The sequence below is a fragment of the Odontesthes bonariensis genome, chromosome 20 (assembly GCF_027942865.1).
Source record: "Odontesthes bonariensis isolate fOdoBon6 chromosome 20, fOdoBon6.hap1, whole genome shotgun sequence".
Classification (NCBI taxonomy): domain Eukaryota; kingdom Metazoa; phylum Chordata; class Actinopteri; order Atheriniformes; family Atherinopsidae; genus Odontesthes; species Odontesthes bonariensis.
In genome coordinates this window covers 34,207,715-34,225,316 of record NC_134525.1, presented here as the reverse complement: position 1 = coordinate 34,225,316, position 17,602 = coordinate 34,207,715, and the positions used below count along the sequence as shown (strand labels likewise).

Genomic DNA, 17,602 nt, shown 5'->3' with positions numbered 1-17,602 from the left:
TGAGCTGAGTGATGTTTTTTAGATGGTAGAATGCAGACTTAGTAATGGCCTTCATATGATTATTAAAGTTCAGGTCACTGTCAATAATGACACCGAGGTTTTTAACTGAGTCCTTAGCCTTCAGCCCCTTTGTTTCAAGGACAGTAGCGATCTTTAGTAAAAGCAAGATCTGCCAGCCAGTCTGCCTCTGAAAGCTGAGGGATGGCATGTCCCTTCCTCACACAGAACTCCTGAATCTCCTCTCTCAGGTCCCAGAAGCTTTTCAGCACTTTTCCCAGACTCAGCCACCTGACGGCTGTGTGGTAGCTTAGGTCATGGTGGTCAGTCTCAGTTTCTTCTAAAGTGAAACGAACTGTCTATGATTCAGTGCCCTTGATCTGATAAAGTTAACAGTTTTAGTTACATCAACAACGTGATTCACTTGTAACACTGACTTGCATAACACTTCCTGATGTATAGTACAATGAAAAAAAGTTCATTTCTGCTCAGAGTTCTTTTCTGCCACTTTGTCCTTGATTCACTTTAACAGACCAACTTTTTTTCCTGTGAGATTTGGACACCCATCTGTTGTCACGCCCACCACTTTGTCCCATTTCAGCCCCAAGCTTTCGAGACATGCATTTACCTCAGCTAAGACATCACTCCCCGTTGTTGTCCCTTTCATTGACCGCATGTCTGCCAGCTCCTCCGTGATTCTGAAGTCTGCATTGATCCCGCGCATGAAGATGAGCAGCTGGGCAGTGCCCCGTATATCACAGCTCTCATCCAAAGCCAGGGAAAAGTACTCAAAGTCATTCACGCTGTCTTTCAGCACCAGGTTTTTCGCGATGTCCTCAATCCTCCTCGTTACGGTGCGGCGGGAGAGGGAGCCGTTCTCAAAAGCGTCTTTTTTCTCGGGACATATTAGCGCAGACGAGTCCACCAAACACTCCTTAATGAACTCTCCATCAGAGAAGGGTTTGCTCTTTCTAGCAATCTTGTGTGAAATAACAAAACTTGTCTTGACTGCAGCACCTCTGGATGGCAAACGTTTTGTAAAAAGTGTTTGTTGAGATTGCAGCTTGGCGAGCAACACAGAGGACTCAGCTGCGCGCTCTTTTTCTGAAAAGTTCTTGTATTTCTCCCCGTGTTTAGTCACGTAGTGACGGTGGATATTATACTCCTTTAACACAGCCACTGACACACCACAAACTAAACACACAGCTTTACCTTTTACCTCTGTAAACAAATATGTCGCTGTCCTTGCCTTGTTGAAAACGCGGCATTCTGAATCAACTTTTCTTTTCTTTACCGTTAGACGACATTTTGTGTGGATCAGGGATTCGGATCCTCACCTGTCACTGTGCGTGCATTCATAAACAATGCGTCAGGCCCTTTCAAAATAAAAGACAGCATCATCGCATGCACACCAAAATCCATTTTTATTTTTGACTGGAGGGGGTAGGGGGGCGCGGGCCGGACAGGGACGGGCAAAGGGCCGTAAAATGCCCAGGTCTGCTGTAGACCCTAACATGTACCTGCAGATTAACCTAACCCTGTAGACCCTAACATGTACCTGCAGATTAACCTAACCCTAACCCTAACCCTGTAGACCCTAACATGTACCTGCAGATTAACCTAACCCTAACCCTGTAGACCCTAACATGTACCTGCAGATTAACCTAACCCTAACCCTAACCCTGTAGACCCTAACATGTACCTGCAGATTAACCTAAACCTAACCCTGTAGACCCTAACATGTACCTGCAGATTAACCTAACCCTAACCCTGTAGACCCTAACATGTACCTGCAGATTAACCTAACCCTAACCCTGTAGACCCTAACATGTACCTGCAGATTAACCTAACCCTGTAGACCCTAACATGTACCTGCAGATTAACCTAACCCTAACCCTGTAGACCCTAACATGTACCTGCAGATTAACCTAACCCTGTAGACCCTAACATGCACCTGCAGATAACTCTCGTGGTGCTCGCTTTCGACAAGGTGTGCTAATATTGTAATAACCTGTGAGAATACAAATAGAAATGTGAATCACTGCTTCCTTTTGCAGTTCATCTCAAATATTGGCTATATTAGATCTTAACACAGAAGTGCAGACTGCAGAAGGCATGAGTCTGATCAGTAAAACTCCCTTGCTTCCAGTGTCACAGTGTGTCCTCTTATGTGTAGTGTTTCTTTTGGACAGCAGATGGTGCAACATGCTTCTGTTCAGTATTACTCTTAGCTGGTGAAAAAAAACAAGTGGCCTGTGATTGTATTTCTCTCTTCCTCTTATCCTCCCCTCCCTGCAGGACGAAGAGATCAACCAGCAGTCTCAGCTGGTGGAGCAGCTGAAGGAGCAGATGTTGGATCAGGAGGAGGTGACACTATTATCCTCCTGTCGCTCCCTCCCCAAACATCCCAATGTGTGCCACTTAGCACAAACTCAGTCTGGCACCTGACAGCAGTCCATGAGTAGCCTTACATATGATGTTAGACTTCCCGCTCTACAGAAATGGATTTTGTTATTCCTGTTATGTAAATCTTTTCATCTCTGCATCATCTGCTTTCATCTCTTACCCTTTACTTCCCTCTATGCCTGCACTCTGTCACCTCTGACAGAGTCTGACTCGTGGTTTCCTTCTATGTAGCTTATTGTTAGCTTTGATGTTAGATCCTCATGTAAGTTGCTTTGGATAAAAGCATCTGCTAAATGCAGAAACATAAACATCTCTTTCCAAATTTAACAGCATTAGACTGAACATCACTGTTTTATCTTCCTTTAGCTATTAGGCTCCTCTCGCCGTGACCATGACACCCTTCAGACTGAGCTGAACAGACTGCTGGCTGAGAATGAAGCTTCCAAGGAGGAAGTGAAGGAGGTGCTGCAGGCACTGGAGGAGCTGGCTGTCAACTACGACCAGAAGAGTCAGGAAGTTGAGGACAAAACAAAGGAGTTTGAGGCTCTCAGTGAGGAGCTGAACCAGAAGTCTGTAAGCTGGTTAAAGCTTTGAATACTCTGATTTTGTTCAATATTTATACACTTTTAGTCACTTCATAATGTGTGTTGTCCTCCACCATCAGAACTCCTTGGCCTCCATCGACTCTGAGCTTCAAAAACTGAAGGAGATGACCAACCACCAGAAAAAGAGGGTCACTGAGATGATGTCGTCCTTACTTAAAGACTTGGCTGAGATTGGCATTGCCGTGGGAAGCAATGATATCAAGGTACCAGTTCTGACTGTTTCAGACCAACAATGATAATGATGTGTGGAAACCTAAACTTACCTTGTTCATCAGAGCTGTTGGGCGTCATGACTGACGCACTCTATATCTTTCATGCACTTTGTTTAGCCCAATCACAGCCTGTTTGATATCACCAGGTAATTTGACGTAAAAGTGGAGATCAGCTGACATGGGCTGCATAAAACAAATGCTGCCAAAATGTTCCGAGTCCGACCACAGCCTTCTGCCCAACTGTGCAAAAACTTCAACACTAAGACGCAGAGAGCAGTTTGGTTTTGTTGCTTTTCTTTTTTTACTTTGGACCTAAAATCACTTCAAAAGGTCACCAGTGTGTTTTGCTATGACCCAGCTCAATTTGGCTATGGCCAGGTAACAAAAGATGGTAACACAAAAAGAAAGTCCAAATATTATTTTCTTTATTGATTCATATCAATCTCGATCATGACATAATTTGATGATGCTGCAAGGTGTATGTGTAATGACATACCTGAATTCTTATGTATTTACAGGTGTTTTCCCATTTACATTACACATCATGACATAAGCAACACAATGCGTTCAGCTGCACTCACTGTACAGACTGCAGGTCATTCCTCTGTGTTTGCTGGCAGTAGGAATATGCAGCCTGAAGTTGCTTTGTTCTTCACTAGCTGCTTTCTAAAGAAAAAAGTTCTTTAAAAGCCTCAGATGTTGCAACCAAAGTTTTCAGTTTGCAACAGTGTAAGCCTTGCTTCCACACGTTGATTCAGTACATCAGAGAGGAGGGACTGATGGAGCATGGGTTTGGCACTCGCCAAATACAGAAAAAGAAGGGCTGAATAGATGAGTCACCCAAAGCGCTACAATAAAAGAAGACCTTATTTTTTTTGAATGGGAAAAAGATACTGAATGATTAATTGCCTCGGTACATTGGGAAGATAACGCAAGTTCCCTTTTAGTCTCAGTCCTGCTTTTGCACCTCATGTTGGATGCAGTCATTCTCCCCCAAATGCATTCAGCCCTCTTTCCTGCTGGTAGCTCAAATAGTGGTTCACTGTAATAAATGTGCATGTATTTTGGCGTAATGGCCAGACACAATGGCTGTTGTGGCAATTGTTTATACTAAGGGACGGGACGTTGAGTCTATCAGCGGACTGACTGAAAATGCAAACTGCTTATCATCAAGATCAAGATTCATTTAATTTCAGATTGTTTTTTTGCCCAGATCTACTCTAGAGTTATTTAATGATACATAATATTTGCTAAAAACAAAATCCTCACTAATCTGTCTTCCCTACCCAACCAAACAAGAAGACAAAGAAAGCAGCACCCCTGCACAAATCTCTCTAAACATGTATGACAAGACTAGTGAGTGTGCTAGTATTATGTTTAACTACAGTAGTACCTGGCCCTGACCTCAAGTACCTCAGACAAAAGTACTCTTAGCAAGAGGGGTCACATGATACCAGCAGGTAAAGCTGCATGCATACAGCAAAGCTTTTAGGTACCCTAACCCAATATAGTTAAACACAATCAAAAAGACAAGGTGTGCCAAAGCACAGGAGCTCAACCATTTTAAATACTAATACAGTACTTCCTTACTCTGTTCGACTATCTGCCCGAAACCTAAAAGTTTTCAGGCATATCAAACCAACAAAAGCGGAACCATGCTCATGTTTGAGAAGTCAGAAAATCCATTTGTCCATTTACTATTCCCACTTTATCCAATTCAGGGTTTCAGGAGGACTTAAGTCCATCCCAGCTATCATCAGGTGGGAGGCAGGGTACACCCTGGACAGTCCATCACAGGGCCACACGGAGACAAAAAAGATAAATCACACGCACTCCAACAGTCAATTCAGGATCATCATTAACCTAACATGGAACCCAGAGAGAGCACACACAGTCACAGGAAGAGCATGCAAGCTGCACATAGAAAGAACCCAGCTGAGATTGGAACTGTGAGGAGACAGCGCTAACCACCATGCAGCCAATCAAAATGTTCAGCATGTTCACATTACAGTAAGTCTTAACTAGTATTTTCTTCTAATTCCCCAGCAACAGGAAAGCGGTGGTCTCATTGATGAAGAGTTCACCGTGGCCCGACTCTACATCAGTAAGATGAAGTCTGAGGTGAAGAGCATGGTGAAGCGCAGCAAACAGCTGGAGAGCAGCCAGGCCCAGAGCACCCACAAACTGGATGAGACCGAGCGGGAGCTGACTGCCTGCCAGCTCCGCATCTCTCAGGTAACCAGGCTGAAACAGACACTGTCACCATAGCAACAAATCTGGCTGTCAGTCATAAATCAAACAGCAGCTTTACAAGCGGACAAGTTTCTGCCCTGTCATATATGTGATGGGTCAATATAATCTTCACTGAAACCAATCAACAAGTATTTTGTTTTTGGGACTTCTGACAGACTTGTTGGTTGAATGAAAAGAGAGCCTGATATGAGTGAATCCTGTAAAACCTTTACTGATTCATTCCACAAATAATGTGAAGTTAGTTCAACCCATCCAATGCTCCAATAGATTATGTTGACCCAACCCAAGCATATCAATTCCATAATACAGAATTTCTTAATGCTTAAAGAAAGAAAAAAAAGAAGGTTATATTTTAAGTGCCTGATTTAACAAAAAAATTATTATATCTCCGATCTAAACTCAATAGATTTATGTCATGCAAGTATTTTTCTATGTAGTCAATAAAACATGACTGTCTTGTTTTTCCTTTGTTGGTGTCTAGCATGAAGCTAAAATCAAGTCCCTGACAGACTCTCTGCAGAATGTGGAGCAGAAGAAAAGACAACTGGAGGAAAATATAGATTCTTTAAATGAAGAAATAGTAAGGATCAAAGCCCAAGGTGAGCCTCTCTGCTGCCGCCTAACTACGGTGAGACGGAATATTTGTTCAAAAAACAAACAAGAACAAATTCTAAAGAATGTGTTACATTAGATAAAGACATCCTTTGACAGCCAGGGTGTCATACGTCGCAAATCTAAAAACCCAATTCCATCAACTTGTGGCCGGGACATATCAGAAGTGGTGATTTGGAACAAAGTTTAACTAAAAGTAGCAGCACATTGTAAGATGTTTGGTCATTTAGCCATGCCTCGGCTACATCTATGTATTAGAAGGTATGAATAAAAACATGTATGGACTTGTGGTGACCCTAAGTAGTTAATAGAATTGGTTTCGGGTTCAAACTAGGATGTTCTTGCAATGACCTATTTCCATATTCATTACCCTGCCTGGAATATTAAATAGAGCAAAGCTTTTGTCTGAAATATCCAAGCCACATCAAGATCTGACAGGATCATTTTCATGGAAAATGTCATTTTGTGAACAGAGGTGAGATTCCTGGCGTTTGATCCAGGAGAGCTTTAATAAACATATATAGTTTTACTAATTATACACCATCACCACACACAACCTAAACAAATTAATGTGGTTACATTAATGTTGTCTCACAGTGCAAGAAGCGCTTGTTTAGGGGAACACCAGTTTTTTTGCTCAATAAACTGTTGTTTTTGGGAACAGGGTTTTGAGTGTATTTTTCTTAAAATTTTGAAAAGCAGATGAAAGTTATATTTTGATATACTTGGAATAATATTTATCATCCACTGATTCAACACATTTTTGTAACAGTCATGAATTGGTCTCCCTTCAGAGAAAGTTAAAACCATGGAGAAGGAAAATGAGATCCAGTCTGCTAATGAAGTCAAGGTACTGTGCCACGAGGCTGACAGTCTTTAAGTTTGCTTTCTGGTGCCCATTGGTCCATGGCAACATGTAGCTGTGTGCTTGTGTTCAGGATACTGTGGAGAAGCAGATCCAGTCTCACAGAGAGGCCCATCAGAAGCAGATCAGCAGTCTGAGAGATGAGCTGGACAACAAGGAGAAGCGCATCACAGAGCTGCAGGAGTAAGATGACACATCAACAGGCGCCTCCTTTTTCTCTTCAACTATGCAACCCTGTTCTCATTCTGTCACTGACTTCTATGCAGCTTGAACCAGAAGGTCATCTTTGAGCAAGAGAGACTGAGAGCAGAGCATGAGAAGCTCAAGGGAACTGACCAGGAGAAGAGTCGGCAGCTGCAGGAGCTCACGTAAAGCCTCAAGCTTAGTCAGCAGAAAAGTTGTTTTTTTCCCCCCGTAACCAGCTACACATGCTCATATTAAGGGTTTGATTTCTGCAGGGTGCTGCAGGACAGACGGGAGCAGGCCAAGCAGGACCTGAAGGGACTAGAGGAGACTGTGGTCAGTTATTTGTCTTACCTAGTTGTAGTAGCTGGCTGTGAAAAGGTTCGATCAAGGCTTTGAGAGATTGCTGTCCCCACTGTTATGAGAGGTAAAAAAATTATATATATATATATATATATATATACACATACATATGGGATGGGGAAGATGGGGGGAACCAGATGGATAATCCAGGGACTAGGTGGTGATGCTGCAGCAGAGGTTGGAGAGGAAGGAAGTTGAAGGTGAGCAAGCGCAAAGCAATTTGTCCAAACGGTGATCAGGTTACGTCTGTGCATCCAGGCTTGCATAACAGGTTAGGACAGGGGAGATATAGTGGAAGACAGGGGGCTCCAAATCCTATTTCCTTCAAAAAGAATCAGGGCAGAAAGTCAGGTGAGGCAGATGCATAGAGCCAAACAATAACCGTCAGAACTCACAACACTTCTGGAGTGAAACAGAACAGGATCCAAACAAGGTTTAGCCACTGAACATCCAAGGGTAAGCCGATGACAGAGTTTTTCTTTCTTTCCATAGAAATTTCAACTGTTGCATTTCATTACTTCATCATAGTTTCCACTCTTTGGTAGTTTAAGTTTTTTATCAATATACAGTGCCACCCCACCTCCTTTTTTATTTGTCCTACCTAAATGAAGGAATTCATACCCATTTAATTCAAAGTCTCTTTTCAGGGTTTATCCAAGTCTCCAGTATGGATATTGCAATGAACGTGTTTTTCTTTTTTTTCAAGCTGGTTTCTTTAAAGGCTTGAAAATGTGCAAATAAGTTTCTACTATTAAAGTAACCACTGTTATGCTATTTTCTACATTTAATCATTTTCCTTTGAAGATCAAAAAAGTATCTTTTGATTAAGTTTTAATTAAATTCTTAAGTTTAATTTGTGTGTAAATTTGCATTTCTTGAACAGAGCAAAAGCTGTATCACCAATTTTCATCCTGTGAAGATGTGGCTGAAAAGAGATCTGCTGTAGTGTATCTCTGTAGTATACAGACCAAACAGTCTTACTGTCAGGAGTGGGGTGGTGAAGGTAGGACACAGATGCGGACTTATAAAAAGAAAACTGGATTTATTCACAGCAAGAAAAAACAAAGTACAAACAAAAAGCGCGGCTGAGCCGGATTCAAAAACGTAACTGTGAAAAACAAACAAAAGACTTAACTTGGCATGGAATAAATAAATACTTAGCTTGGCAGGTGATGAAGATCATGGGAAAAACAGGTAACAAGGCAGACAGGTCAGGTTGGTAAGACACGAAAGGCAAAGATCCGGCAAACAGACAGGGGAGACAAGAAACTAAATAGAGGGCTGGGAGTGATTGGAGAGTGAGTGCAGCTGAGGGGGAAAACACAGGTGGAGTGAGTGAAACTAATGAACTGAATGAAGGGAAACTAAAAAATGGCAAAACTAAAAACTAAACATGGACTAAAAACCAAAACATAAAACTTAAAACATAAGTCCCGTGGCGTGACACTTACAGATATTTCAAGAAAGGCAGAATATGTTTAATTTAAGATTAAAAGGTGTTATATCAGTGCATACTATTTATAATACAGTATTTAGCCCCTAACAACATAAAACTAATACAGCTTCACTTTTGTGTAATAGTCCGAGTGTCATGATAGTAGGCAAGGCAAGTTTATTTGAATAAGAAGGCAAATATAATCATTAAAACATAAAAAAAAATCTAATAAATAATTAAAAATAATTTAATTAATTAAATTAAAAACAAAGAGTGCAGATCAAACACTTTCAGGTGTCATATGCACAGCTAAACAGAACTGTTTTCAGCCTGGATTTAAACATTGACAGAGGCCTGTCTCACATCTTCTAAAATTCTTCACAAGATGCTGCAGGGAATTTTGAACACCATGGATTAAATTCTTTTCATCACATATACCACAAATACTACCCAAAATCACATACAGATCCCCCTGTCCTTAGCTGGGGACTGAGAGATATTCATCAGCCTGGCTGAAGTAGACACTTTGAGGCTCACAAACTGCTTTTTATACTCTCAGCTAGGTTTCCTTGTTTTGTCATAGGCTCGGGAGCTGCAGACACTTCACAACCTGAGAAGGCTCTTTGTCCAAGATTTGGCCTCAAGAGTCAAAAAGGTACTGCTAATTCACATTCTGCAGTAAAACATTGGCATTCTTCTGAAAGTTCTCTGAAAGTTTCCAAACTGCATCATCAGTGTAATCAGCATTGTGTGATGGGGTCAGTGGTTAGAGTTGGTCGTCCAATAACCAGAAGGTTGGCGGTTCGATTCCCACTCTCGCCACTCAAAAAAAAAAAAAAGACTGGTGGAACTGATAGCTGGAGGGGTGTCAGTCCACCTCCTTGCCACGGCTGAGGTGCCCTTGAGCAAGGCACCGTACCCCCCATGCTCCCCAGTTGCTTCATGGCTGCCCACCGCTCCAGGTTGGCATCTGTCTCTGAGTGTGTGACCCTGTGCGTGTGCATGTGTGTGTCAAACAGGTGCCCACCTGGATGGGTTAAAAGCGGAGGACAAATTTCGTGTGTATGCATGACAATAAATCTGATCTTAATCTGATGGGCTTTTGTGTAGGATTTAGTCTGCTGTCTGATACATCATTGCATGAATTCTGTGCTCGAACCACAGCATGTACCTTATTTTGCTCATGATGAAATTTGAATGAATCCAGTGAGCATCTGTGATAAGTAGGTCGTCTGATTCTTCAAAGGCAGAAGCTGTAAGTTAGAGACCCGAGGCCTTGGCGTGGCGCTCATCTCAACCCTCAGCCAGGGGCTCAATGAGATAAACAGGCAGACTAGGCTTTCCTGAAAGACATATACAAACTGACAGGGTTACTCATCCAAAATCTGCTACTTATCGCCTTGTGCAGACATAATGGGATGCCTTGCATTTGGACTTTTTTGAGGGCAGAATTCTTTTGAGTTGAAAGTAGACAACAACTTATCAGTTGTACACAGTAAACTGATAATGAATGTTGAGGTAAAATGTGTACATATACCAGTGTACAGATGGAGCTCTTTGATTTGCTTGGACAGAATGCTCAGGACACAGATGACACAGAGGGCAGCGCTGCTCAGAAACAGAAGATCTGCTTCTTGGAAAGCAATCTGGAGCAGCTAACCAAAGTTCACAAGCAGGTAAAACTGTAAACACATAACTCCATACAGTAATCAGAACCAGAATCAAGTTTATTGCCAAGTAGGTTTTCACTTGCAAGGAATTTGACTTGGTGTAGTTGGTGCAAATAATATAGATCTATAGATATATATATACAAGGTAAGGTCCTCATACCTCTTTGTGCTATCTGTTTCACTGTCTGAAGCTGGTGCGGGACAATGCTGACCTTCGCTGTGAGATCCCTAAGCTAGAAAAGCGCCTCCGCGCCACAGCTGAGCGAGTTAAAGCCCTGGAAGCTGCACTAAAGGAGGCCAAAGAGAATGCAGCCCGTGACCGTAAGCACTACCAGCAGGAGGTGGAGCGCATTAAGGATGCTGTCAAGCCCAAAAACATGGGCAGAAGGCCCTCTGCACAGATTGGTAGGTCAACATGCAAACTAAACTGCTGTACATCTGTCCTCTGACTATTCAAGATGAGGTCATATTTTTCATGAAATAGAAAAATGTCTCACTTTTAACGTTTGATTTGTTTCTATATTCCGTTGCAGGTAAAACAATAATCAATAAGATTTGGAAATCACTGCATACTGTTAGTATACTTTTACACAATGTCCTAACTTCTTTGAAACAGGGGTGGTTATTAGTTTAAGGCCTCAGTATGCTTCTCCGTAGTCACAGAGAGCCTCTCCGTCCTATCGAAGTTCTCCGTCGGGCTGTCGGATACGCGAGGCAGTTCACCTCCCGATCAGCAGGCGGCGCTACGCAATCTAAAACTGACCCAAAAGTGGTTGATTGATTGATTGTTCACCTTCACCTTTGCTCCGTTCCACTCCTCACAGTGAACGATGGCGACCGACAGAGAAAGACTGTTGTTGGAGTTGGAGCCGGTTGATGTTGAAATGCAAATCATTTTGACCAAATGTTGCCCGGCACACAGTAAACTCTTTCAGAAATGGCGGTGTTGTTGTTCTGAGAGGAAGGAGCTAAACCGGAAAAGTGATTCTAGAAATGATGCTGTTAGCCGACCAATCACAACCCACGAGTCTCCGCCTCCTCGACGGATAGATAGGAATGTTGGCCGACGCACGCAAGCGACGGAGAGCGTCTCTGGGAGGGTCTCCGGAGACGCAGAGGGCTCTGCGTAGGCGACCATAAATCAGCCTTTAGCTTATCATAAATACTGAAAGCAAGAGAGAAAGGATTCGCTTGCTCCATATGTCAATTTAGATAGATAAATAAATTCTTTATTGATCCCAAAAGAAATATGTGAACTCAGCAGCACTTACATCAATAAAAGCAAAAGCAGTATCAGGTCAATAATAAAAACAAGTGAAGTAAGGTGACGTAGAGTACACTTAAGGTGACACAAGTTAAAAAAGCTAGTCATTCACCGTCCTACATATTGTCCATAGCACCACCTGTAGCACTGTAGTGCCCCCCGCCCTCCACCCCTCTCCATTGTGCTGTTATACAGTCTAATGGCCCTGGAAGGGTTTTCTGAGCCCGTCCGTAGAGCAGTTCAGTGACAGCGGCCTGCTGCTAAACCAGCTCCTCTGTGCTGTGATGGGTGGAGGGTAGCGGCTGTGGATGCTTCCCTTACGTTTGCATATAGGAGGTCAGTGGTCCTTTTCTTCCTCGTCGGGCAGTCCACAAACTGATAGAAAACAGTGAGTCTAATCCAGGGTCACATGGTTAATGTCACCAGATATTACAATAAATGCACCAGGGTGCCGAGTCTGTAAACCCGCAACGGTTGAGTGGATAGACTTACAAGCTGCATCAACCCATGGTGGAATAACTTTAGATAACTTTAACTTGAAACTCTCAAATGTCATGGATACTGTTGCACCTGTTAAAAATAAGATGATCTTGAGCAGAAAGCGAACACCATGGAGGAACACTATTATGGTAAAGGCCTTGAAAACAGAATGCAGGAAAGCAGAGCGTAAATGGAGAAAAACTAAACCTCAAATTCACCATGACCTCTACAAACAAAGTCTTTGTAATTTTAACCACGGGTTACTCCGCGCTAGACAGCAACACTTATCTGAAATGATTAATAAGAACATCAACAACACTCGTGCTCTGTTTCCTATGGTTAATAAGCTGACAACCCCCCCAAAACAGATAGTTTCAGAACTCTATTCCACAGAAAAATGCAATGCATTTGCTTGTTTTTTCAATGAAAAAATCAAATCTATAAGGCTAAATATTAACATAAATGAGAAAAATAATAAAATGACGCAAACCTTAAAACCACCTAGGAATCAATCAACTATGATGTCAGAATTCAATACAGTTGACCAAAAAACCATAGAAGAAACAGTCCAGCATCTTAAACCATCAACATCCTGTCTTGACACAATGCCATCTGACTTCTTTAAAACTATTGTAAGCTCTGTCCAAACAGATTTGCAGCAAATAATAAACTGCTCACTTCAATCAGGCACGTTTCCTAAACCCTTAAAGGGGAACTCCGGTATTTTCAACATTAAGCCTCTTTTCTGAGTCGTCTCCAATGTTTTAGAACCCCACATTGGCAGCTCGTTCATGCTCGCACTATTTTCTTAGCGGTGGCGGAGTAATATCAACGAACATCCAGGACAAAATGTCAAATAAAACACGACAGAAGCAACTTTTCGCCACGAAATTTGATATGGATTACCAGTGCACACCAGTAACCACTCCGGTGAGTTGATGATTTTGAAAACGGACGTTTATGGTGCTTTTACGGACCTTTTAAGACATGCATATGACTTGCCGTTCTGAAGCAGGTTGAGATGAATCAAAATTAGGCAAATACCGGAGACAGCAGTAAACATCAAAAAAGCGGTGAGGGGGGTTCTAAAACATTGCAGACGACTCAGAAAAGAGGCTTAATGTTGAAAAAGGGAGTTCTCCTTTAAAAGTAGCTGCCATCAAGCCACTCCTAAAAAAGAGAACATTGGATGCTTCCATTTTAACCAACTACAGATCTTCCTTTTATAGCCAAGATTATTGAGAAAGTGGTTTTTAATCAACTCAGTAACTTCTTGAACTCCAGTGGACTCCTTGACAAATTTCAGTCAGGCTTCCGACCTCACCACAGTACAGAAACGGCTCTTATTAAAGTGTTAAATGACATAAGGTTGAACACTGACTCAGGCAAGGTGTCAGTTCTGGTATTGTTGGATCTCAGTGCTGCATTTGACACTGTGGATCACAGTATACTGCTGAACAGGTTGGAAACCTGGGCAGGACTCAGCGGGACAGTCCTAGAATGGTTCAGGTCCTACTTGGAGGAGCGGAGTTATTTTGTGACTATTGGAAGTAATCAATCTGATCGAGTGGCTATAACATGTGGAGTTCCTCAGGGGTCAGTTCTTGGACCCCTTCTGTTCACTCTATACATGCTGCCTCTGGGTCAAATTCTGAAGAACTCTAAAGTCAACTACCACAGCTATGCAGATGACACATAGATATATCTCGCACTATCTCCGGATGACTGCAGTCCTATAGAGTTATTGTGCGACTGCTTAGAGCAAGTCAAAAAGTGGATGAACCTAAATTTCCTTCAGTTAAATCAAGAAAAAACTGAGGTCATTGTGTTTGGCAACAAAGAGAAGAGGTTTGCTGTCAGTAAACCTCTTGAGTCACTGTCTCTAGAAACTAAACACCAAGTCCGGAACCTCGGCGTGCTTATAGACTTAGACCTGACCTTCAAAAATCATATCAAATCAAATCAGCCTTTTATCAGCTTAAGAACATATCCAGAATTAAGGGTTTCATGTCCCAAACGGATCAGGAGAAGCTGATTCATGCTTTCATCTCCAGCAGACTGGACTACTGTAACGGTCTTCTGACTGGACTCCCCCAAAAGAGTCTCAAACAGCTGCAGCTCATTCAGAACGCTGCAGCCCGAGTTTTAACCAGAACAAAGAGATCACATCACATCACCCCAGTTCTCAGGTCTTTACATTGGCTCCCGGTCAGATACAGAATAGATTTTAAAGTTCTGCTGCTCGTCTACAAATCACAGAATGGTTTAGGTCCAGAATACATGAATGACATGCTAGCAGAGTATAAACCCAGTAGAGCTCTAAAATCTGCTGACTCAGGTCAGATAGTGGAGCCAAGAGTTCAAACTAGACACGGTGAAGCAGCTTTTAGCTGTTATGCTGCTCACAACTGGAACAAACTACCAGCAGAACTGAAATCAGCCACAACTGTAAGCACTTTTAAATCCAGGTTAAAAACATTTCTCTTTCCGTGTGCTTATGGTTGAGTTTATATCTTTCTTTTTCCCCTCTTCTTTGATTGCTTTTAACTGTGTTTTTAATTTTTATTCTATTTTTTTTCTCTTTAAATTGCTGCTTTATGCTGTTCTTTTTAAATGCCTTGTCTTTATGTAAAGCACATTGAGTTGCCTGTGGTATGAAATGCGCTATATAAATAAAGATGCCTTGCCTTGCCTTGCCTTGCCTAAACACACACCGCCATCACGTGTGTTAACTCCCTTCGGAGATAATAGGGTCTTAGGCTAACGGCTAAAGAGTTCTGAAAGCATGAGTAGGCGCCCTCTCTGTTGTTACAGTATCAGACCCCCACATGCTTCCGTGTCTCTGTCGGCTCTCACAGCAGTGAATCCTGGTAGCTCCACATTAGCATCCGGTGTGTAGCTGCTTAGCCATGTCTCGGTCAGACAAACTGCTCTCTCTGTAGTTCCGTTTGGTTTTTATCAGCACCGACAGTTCGTCCTCTTTATTTGCCAGTGAGTTGACGTTCCCCATCAGTACCGAGGGAATTGAGGGTTGGAATCTTCACCCGACGTTGTGTGGTAGCCGGGCCTTTAGCTTAGTTCCAGCCCGGCAACCGAAGTACTTGTGCTTCAACTCCGCTGGAATAGTGTGATAAACATCTGTTTTTCTGGCAGATAATAACTTTTTGGCTTGTGCTCTGTCCCTGAAGGCCAGTAGATCCTTTCTCGAGTAAACGAAACTGGAGTCGTGCTTAGTCATGTACATATCCATAGAATATATATATAAAACAAACTTAATATAATTATTAAGCGAGGCATTAACGTAAAAACACAGCTAAAACTAACACACAGACGGAGCTTCTGAGAAAGCTGTCTGCTCACTTCAGGTGCCAGAAGTGACACAAAACACAAAGAAATGCCTCAAATGCAGATTAATGAATGTTGTCTGTGGCCAGTCAAGTTTTACTTACTACACAAGCCAAATGCACATTCTTGGCAAAGAATTGCTGGATACAAACTTCACTGTTGCTTATAGATAAAATACATACAAATGGCAAATACACTGTGTGGTAATTGAGTAATACTTCTAACTAGGGATGCAGCGATACCACTTTTTTTCAAACTGATACGATACTGATACTTGGATCTGAGTACTTGCCGATACCGAGTACCGATGCCGATACTTCTACCACAAAAAACTTTTTGTGCCCAAGGCACACCAAAGGACAAGTAAAAATCTCAAGGCACACCTATTGTACCCTTATAACACGTGTTATCACTCATATCATGTAAAATATCTGTAAATGTGCATAACTATTTACTAATGCCAAATAAAATATGACAAAGACAACTATATTACTCGTGAAATATTTATTAACAAAATATTTCAAAAATTATTTTGAAACTTTATCAAATTAGGCTTCATCAAAGCAGCAAAACTCATTTAAACCAGACAGGTCACAAAATTAAAAATGAGGCAAAGGAAACTCAGCAGAAACTCAGCACAGAGAACTGTCAATGTAAGGAAGCTGCATTGTCCACGGTCCTAAACTACAAATTAGAAATGCAACATTTCAGCAATCAGTATTGAAATATGTGCTATCGTAAATATTTTGCCTACTTACAAATTAGTGAGATACATGTGCCTGTCGGGCGCACAGATTTCTTTAATCATGGTGGCACTGAGCAGAGGACCACTCGCAAGTCCTGTTCAACAGAGCTGCGACCTCCTGTTGTTCTTCATGTGAACCAGAGCAGAGAACGCCAGCTCATACAGGCAGGTAGCGGGGAAAGGAAGAAGTTGCTCAATCGCGTGGTGGGAGATACTTCTTCTTCACATCCACCTTAATGTGGGACCACTTCTTCTTCACATCCACCTTAATGTGGGACCACTTCTTCTTCACATCCACCTTAATGTGGGACCACTTCTTCTTCACATCCACCTTAATGTGGGACCACTTCTTCTTCACCTCCACCTTAATGTGGGACCACTTCTTCTTCACTTCCACCTTAATGTGGGACCACTTCTTCTTCACATCCACCTTAATGTGGGACCACTTCTTCTTCACATCCACCTTAATGTGGGACCACTTCTTCTTCACCTCCACCTTAATGTGGGACCACTTCTTCTTCACATCCACCTTAATGTGGGACCACTTCTTCTTCACATCCACCTTAATGTGGGACCACTTCTTCTTCACATCCACCTTAATGTGGGACCACTTCTTCTTCACCTCCACCTTAATGTGGGACCACTTCTTCTTCACATCCACCTTAATGTGGTACCACTTCTTCTTCACCTCCACCTTAATGTGGGACCACTTCTTCTTCACCTCCACCTTAATGTGGGACCACTTCTTCTTCACATCCACCTTAATGTGGGACCACTTCTTCTTCACCTCCACCTTAATGTGGAACCACTTCTTCTTCACATCAACCTTAATGTGGGACCACTTCTTCTTCACATCCACCTTAATGTGGGACCACTTCTTCTTCACCTCCACCTTAATGTGGGACAACTTGTTCTTCACCTCCACCTTAATGTGGGACCACTTCTTCTTCACCTCCACCTTAATGTGGGACCACTTCTTCTTCACATCCACCTTAATGTGGGACCACTTCTTCTTCACCTCCACCTTAATGTGGGACAACTTGTTCTTCACCTCCACCTTAATGTGGGACCACTTCTTCTTCACCTCCACCTTAATGTGGGACAACTTGTTCTTCACCTCCACCTTAATGTGGGACCACTTCTTCTTCACCTCCACCTTAATGTGGG

At 42.3% G+C, this 17,602-nt stretch overlaps 1 protein-coding gene across 1 annotated transcript in view; it reads left to right on the top strand.

Moving 5' to 3' along the window:
* The window catches only part of LOC142370004 (kinesin-1 heavy chain-like), a 67,645-nt gene that overhangs the window by 32,488 nt on the left and 17,555 nt on the right, over positions 1–17,602 (top strand). The window contains exons 13-24 of the mRNA XM_075452419.1: positions 2,296–2,364; positions 2,770–2,976; positions 3,068–3,211; positions 5,267–5,455; positions 5,955–6,072; positions 6,880–6,935; positions 7,024–7,133; positions 7,217–7,318; positions 7,409–7,469; positions 9,515–9,586; positions 10,506–10,607; positions 10,793–11,006. Of these exons, the coding sequence (XP_075308534.1) occupies positions 2,296–2,364; positions 2,770–2,976; positions 3,068–3,211; positions 5,267–5,455; positions 5,955–6,072; positions 6,880–6,935; positions 7,024–7,133; positions 7,217–7,318; positions 7,409–7,469; positions 9,515–9,586; positions 10,506–10,607; positions 10,793–11,006 (1,444 nt within the window). The remainder of the gene's footprint in view (positions 1–2,295; positions 2,365–2,769; positions 2,977–3,067; positions 3,212–5,266; positions 5,456–5,954; positions 6,073–6,879; positions 6,936–7,023; positions 7,134–7,216; positions 7,319–7,408; positions 7,470–9,514; positions 9,587–10,505; positions 10,608–10,792; positions 11,007–17,602) is intronic.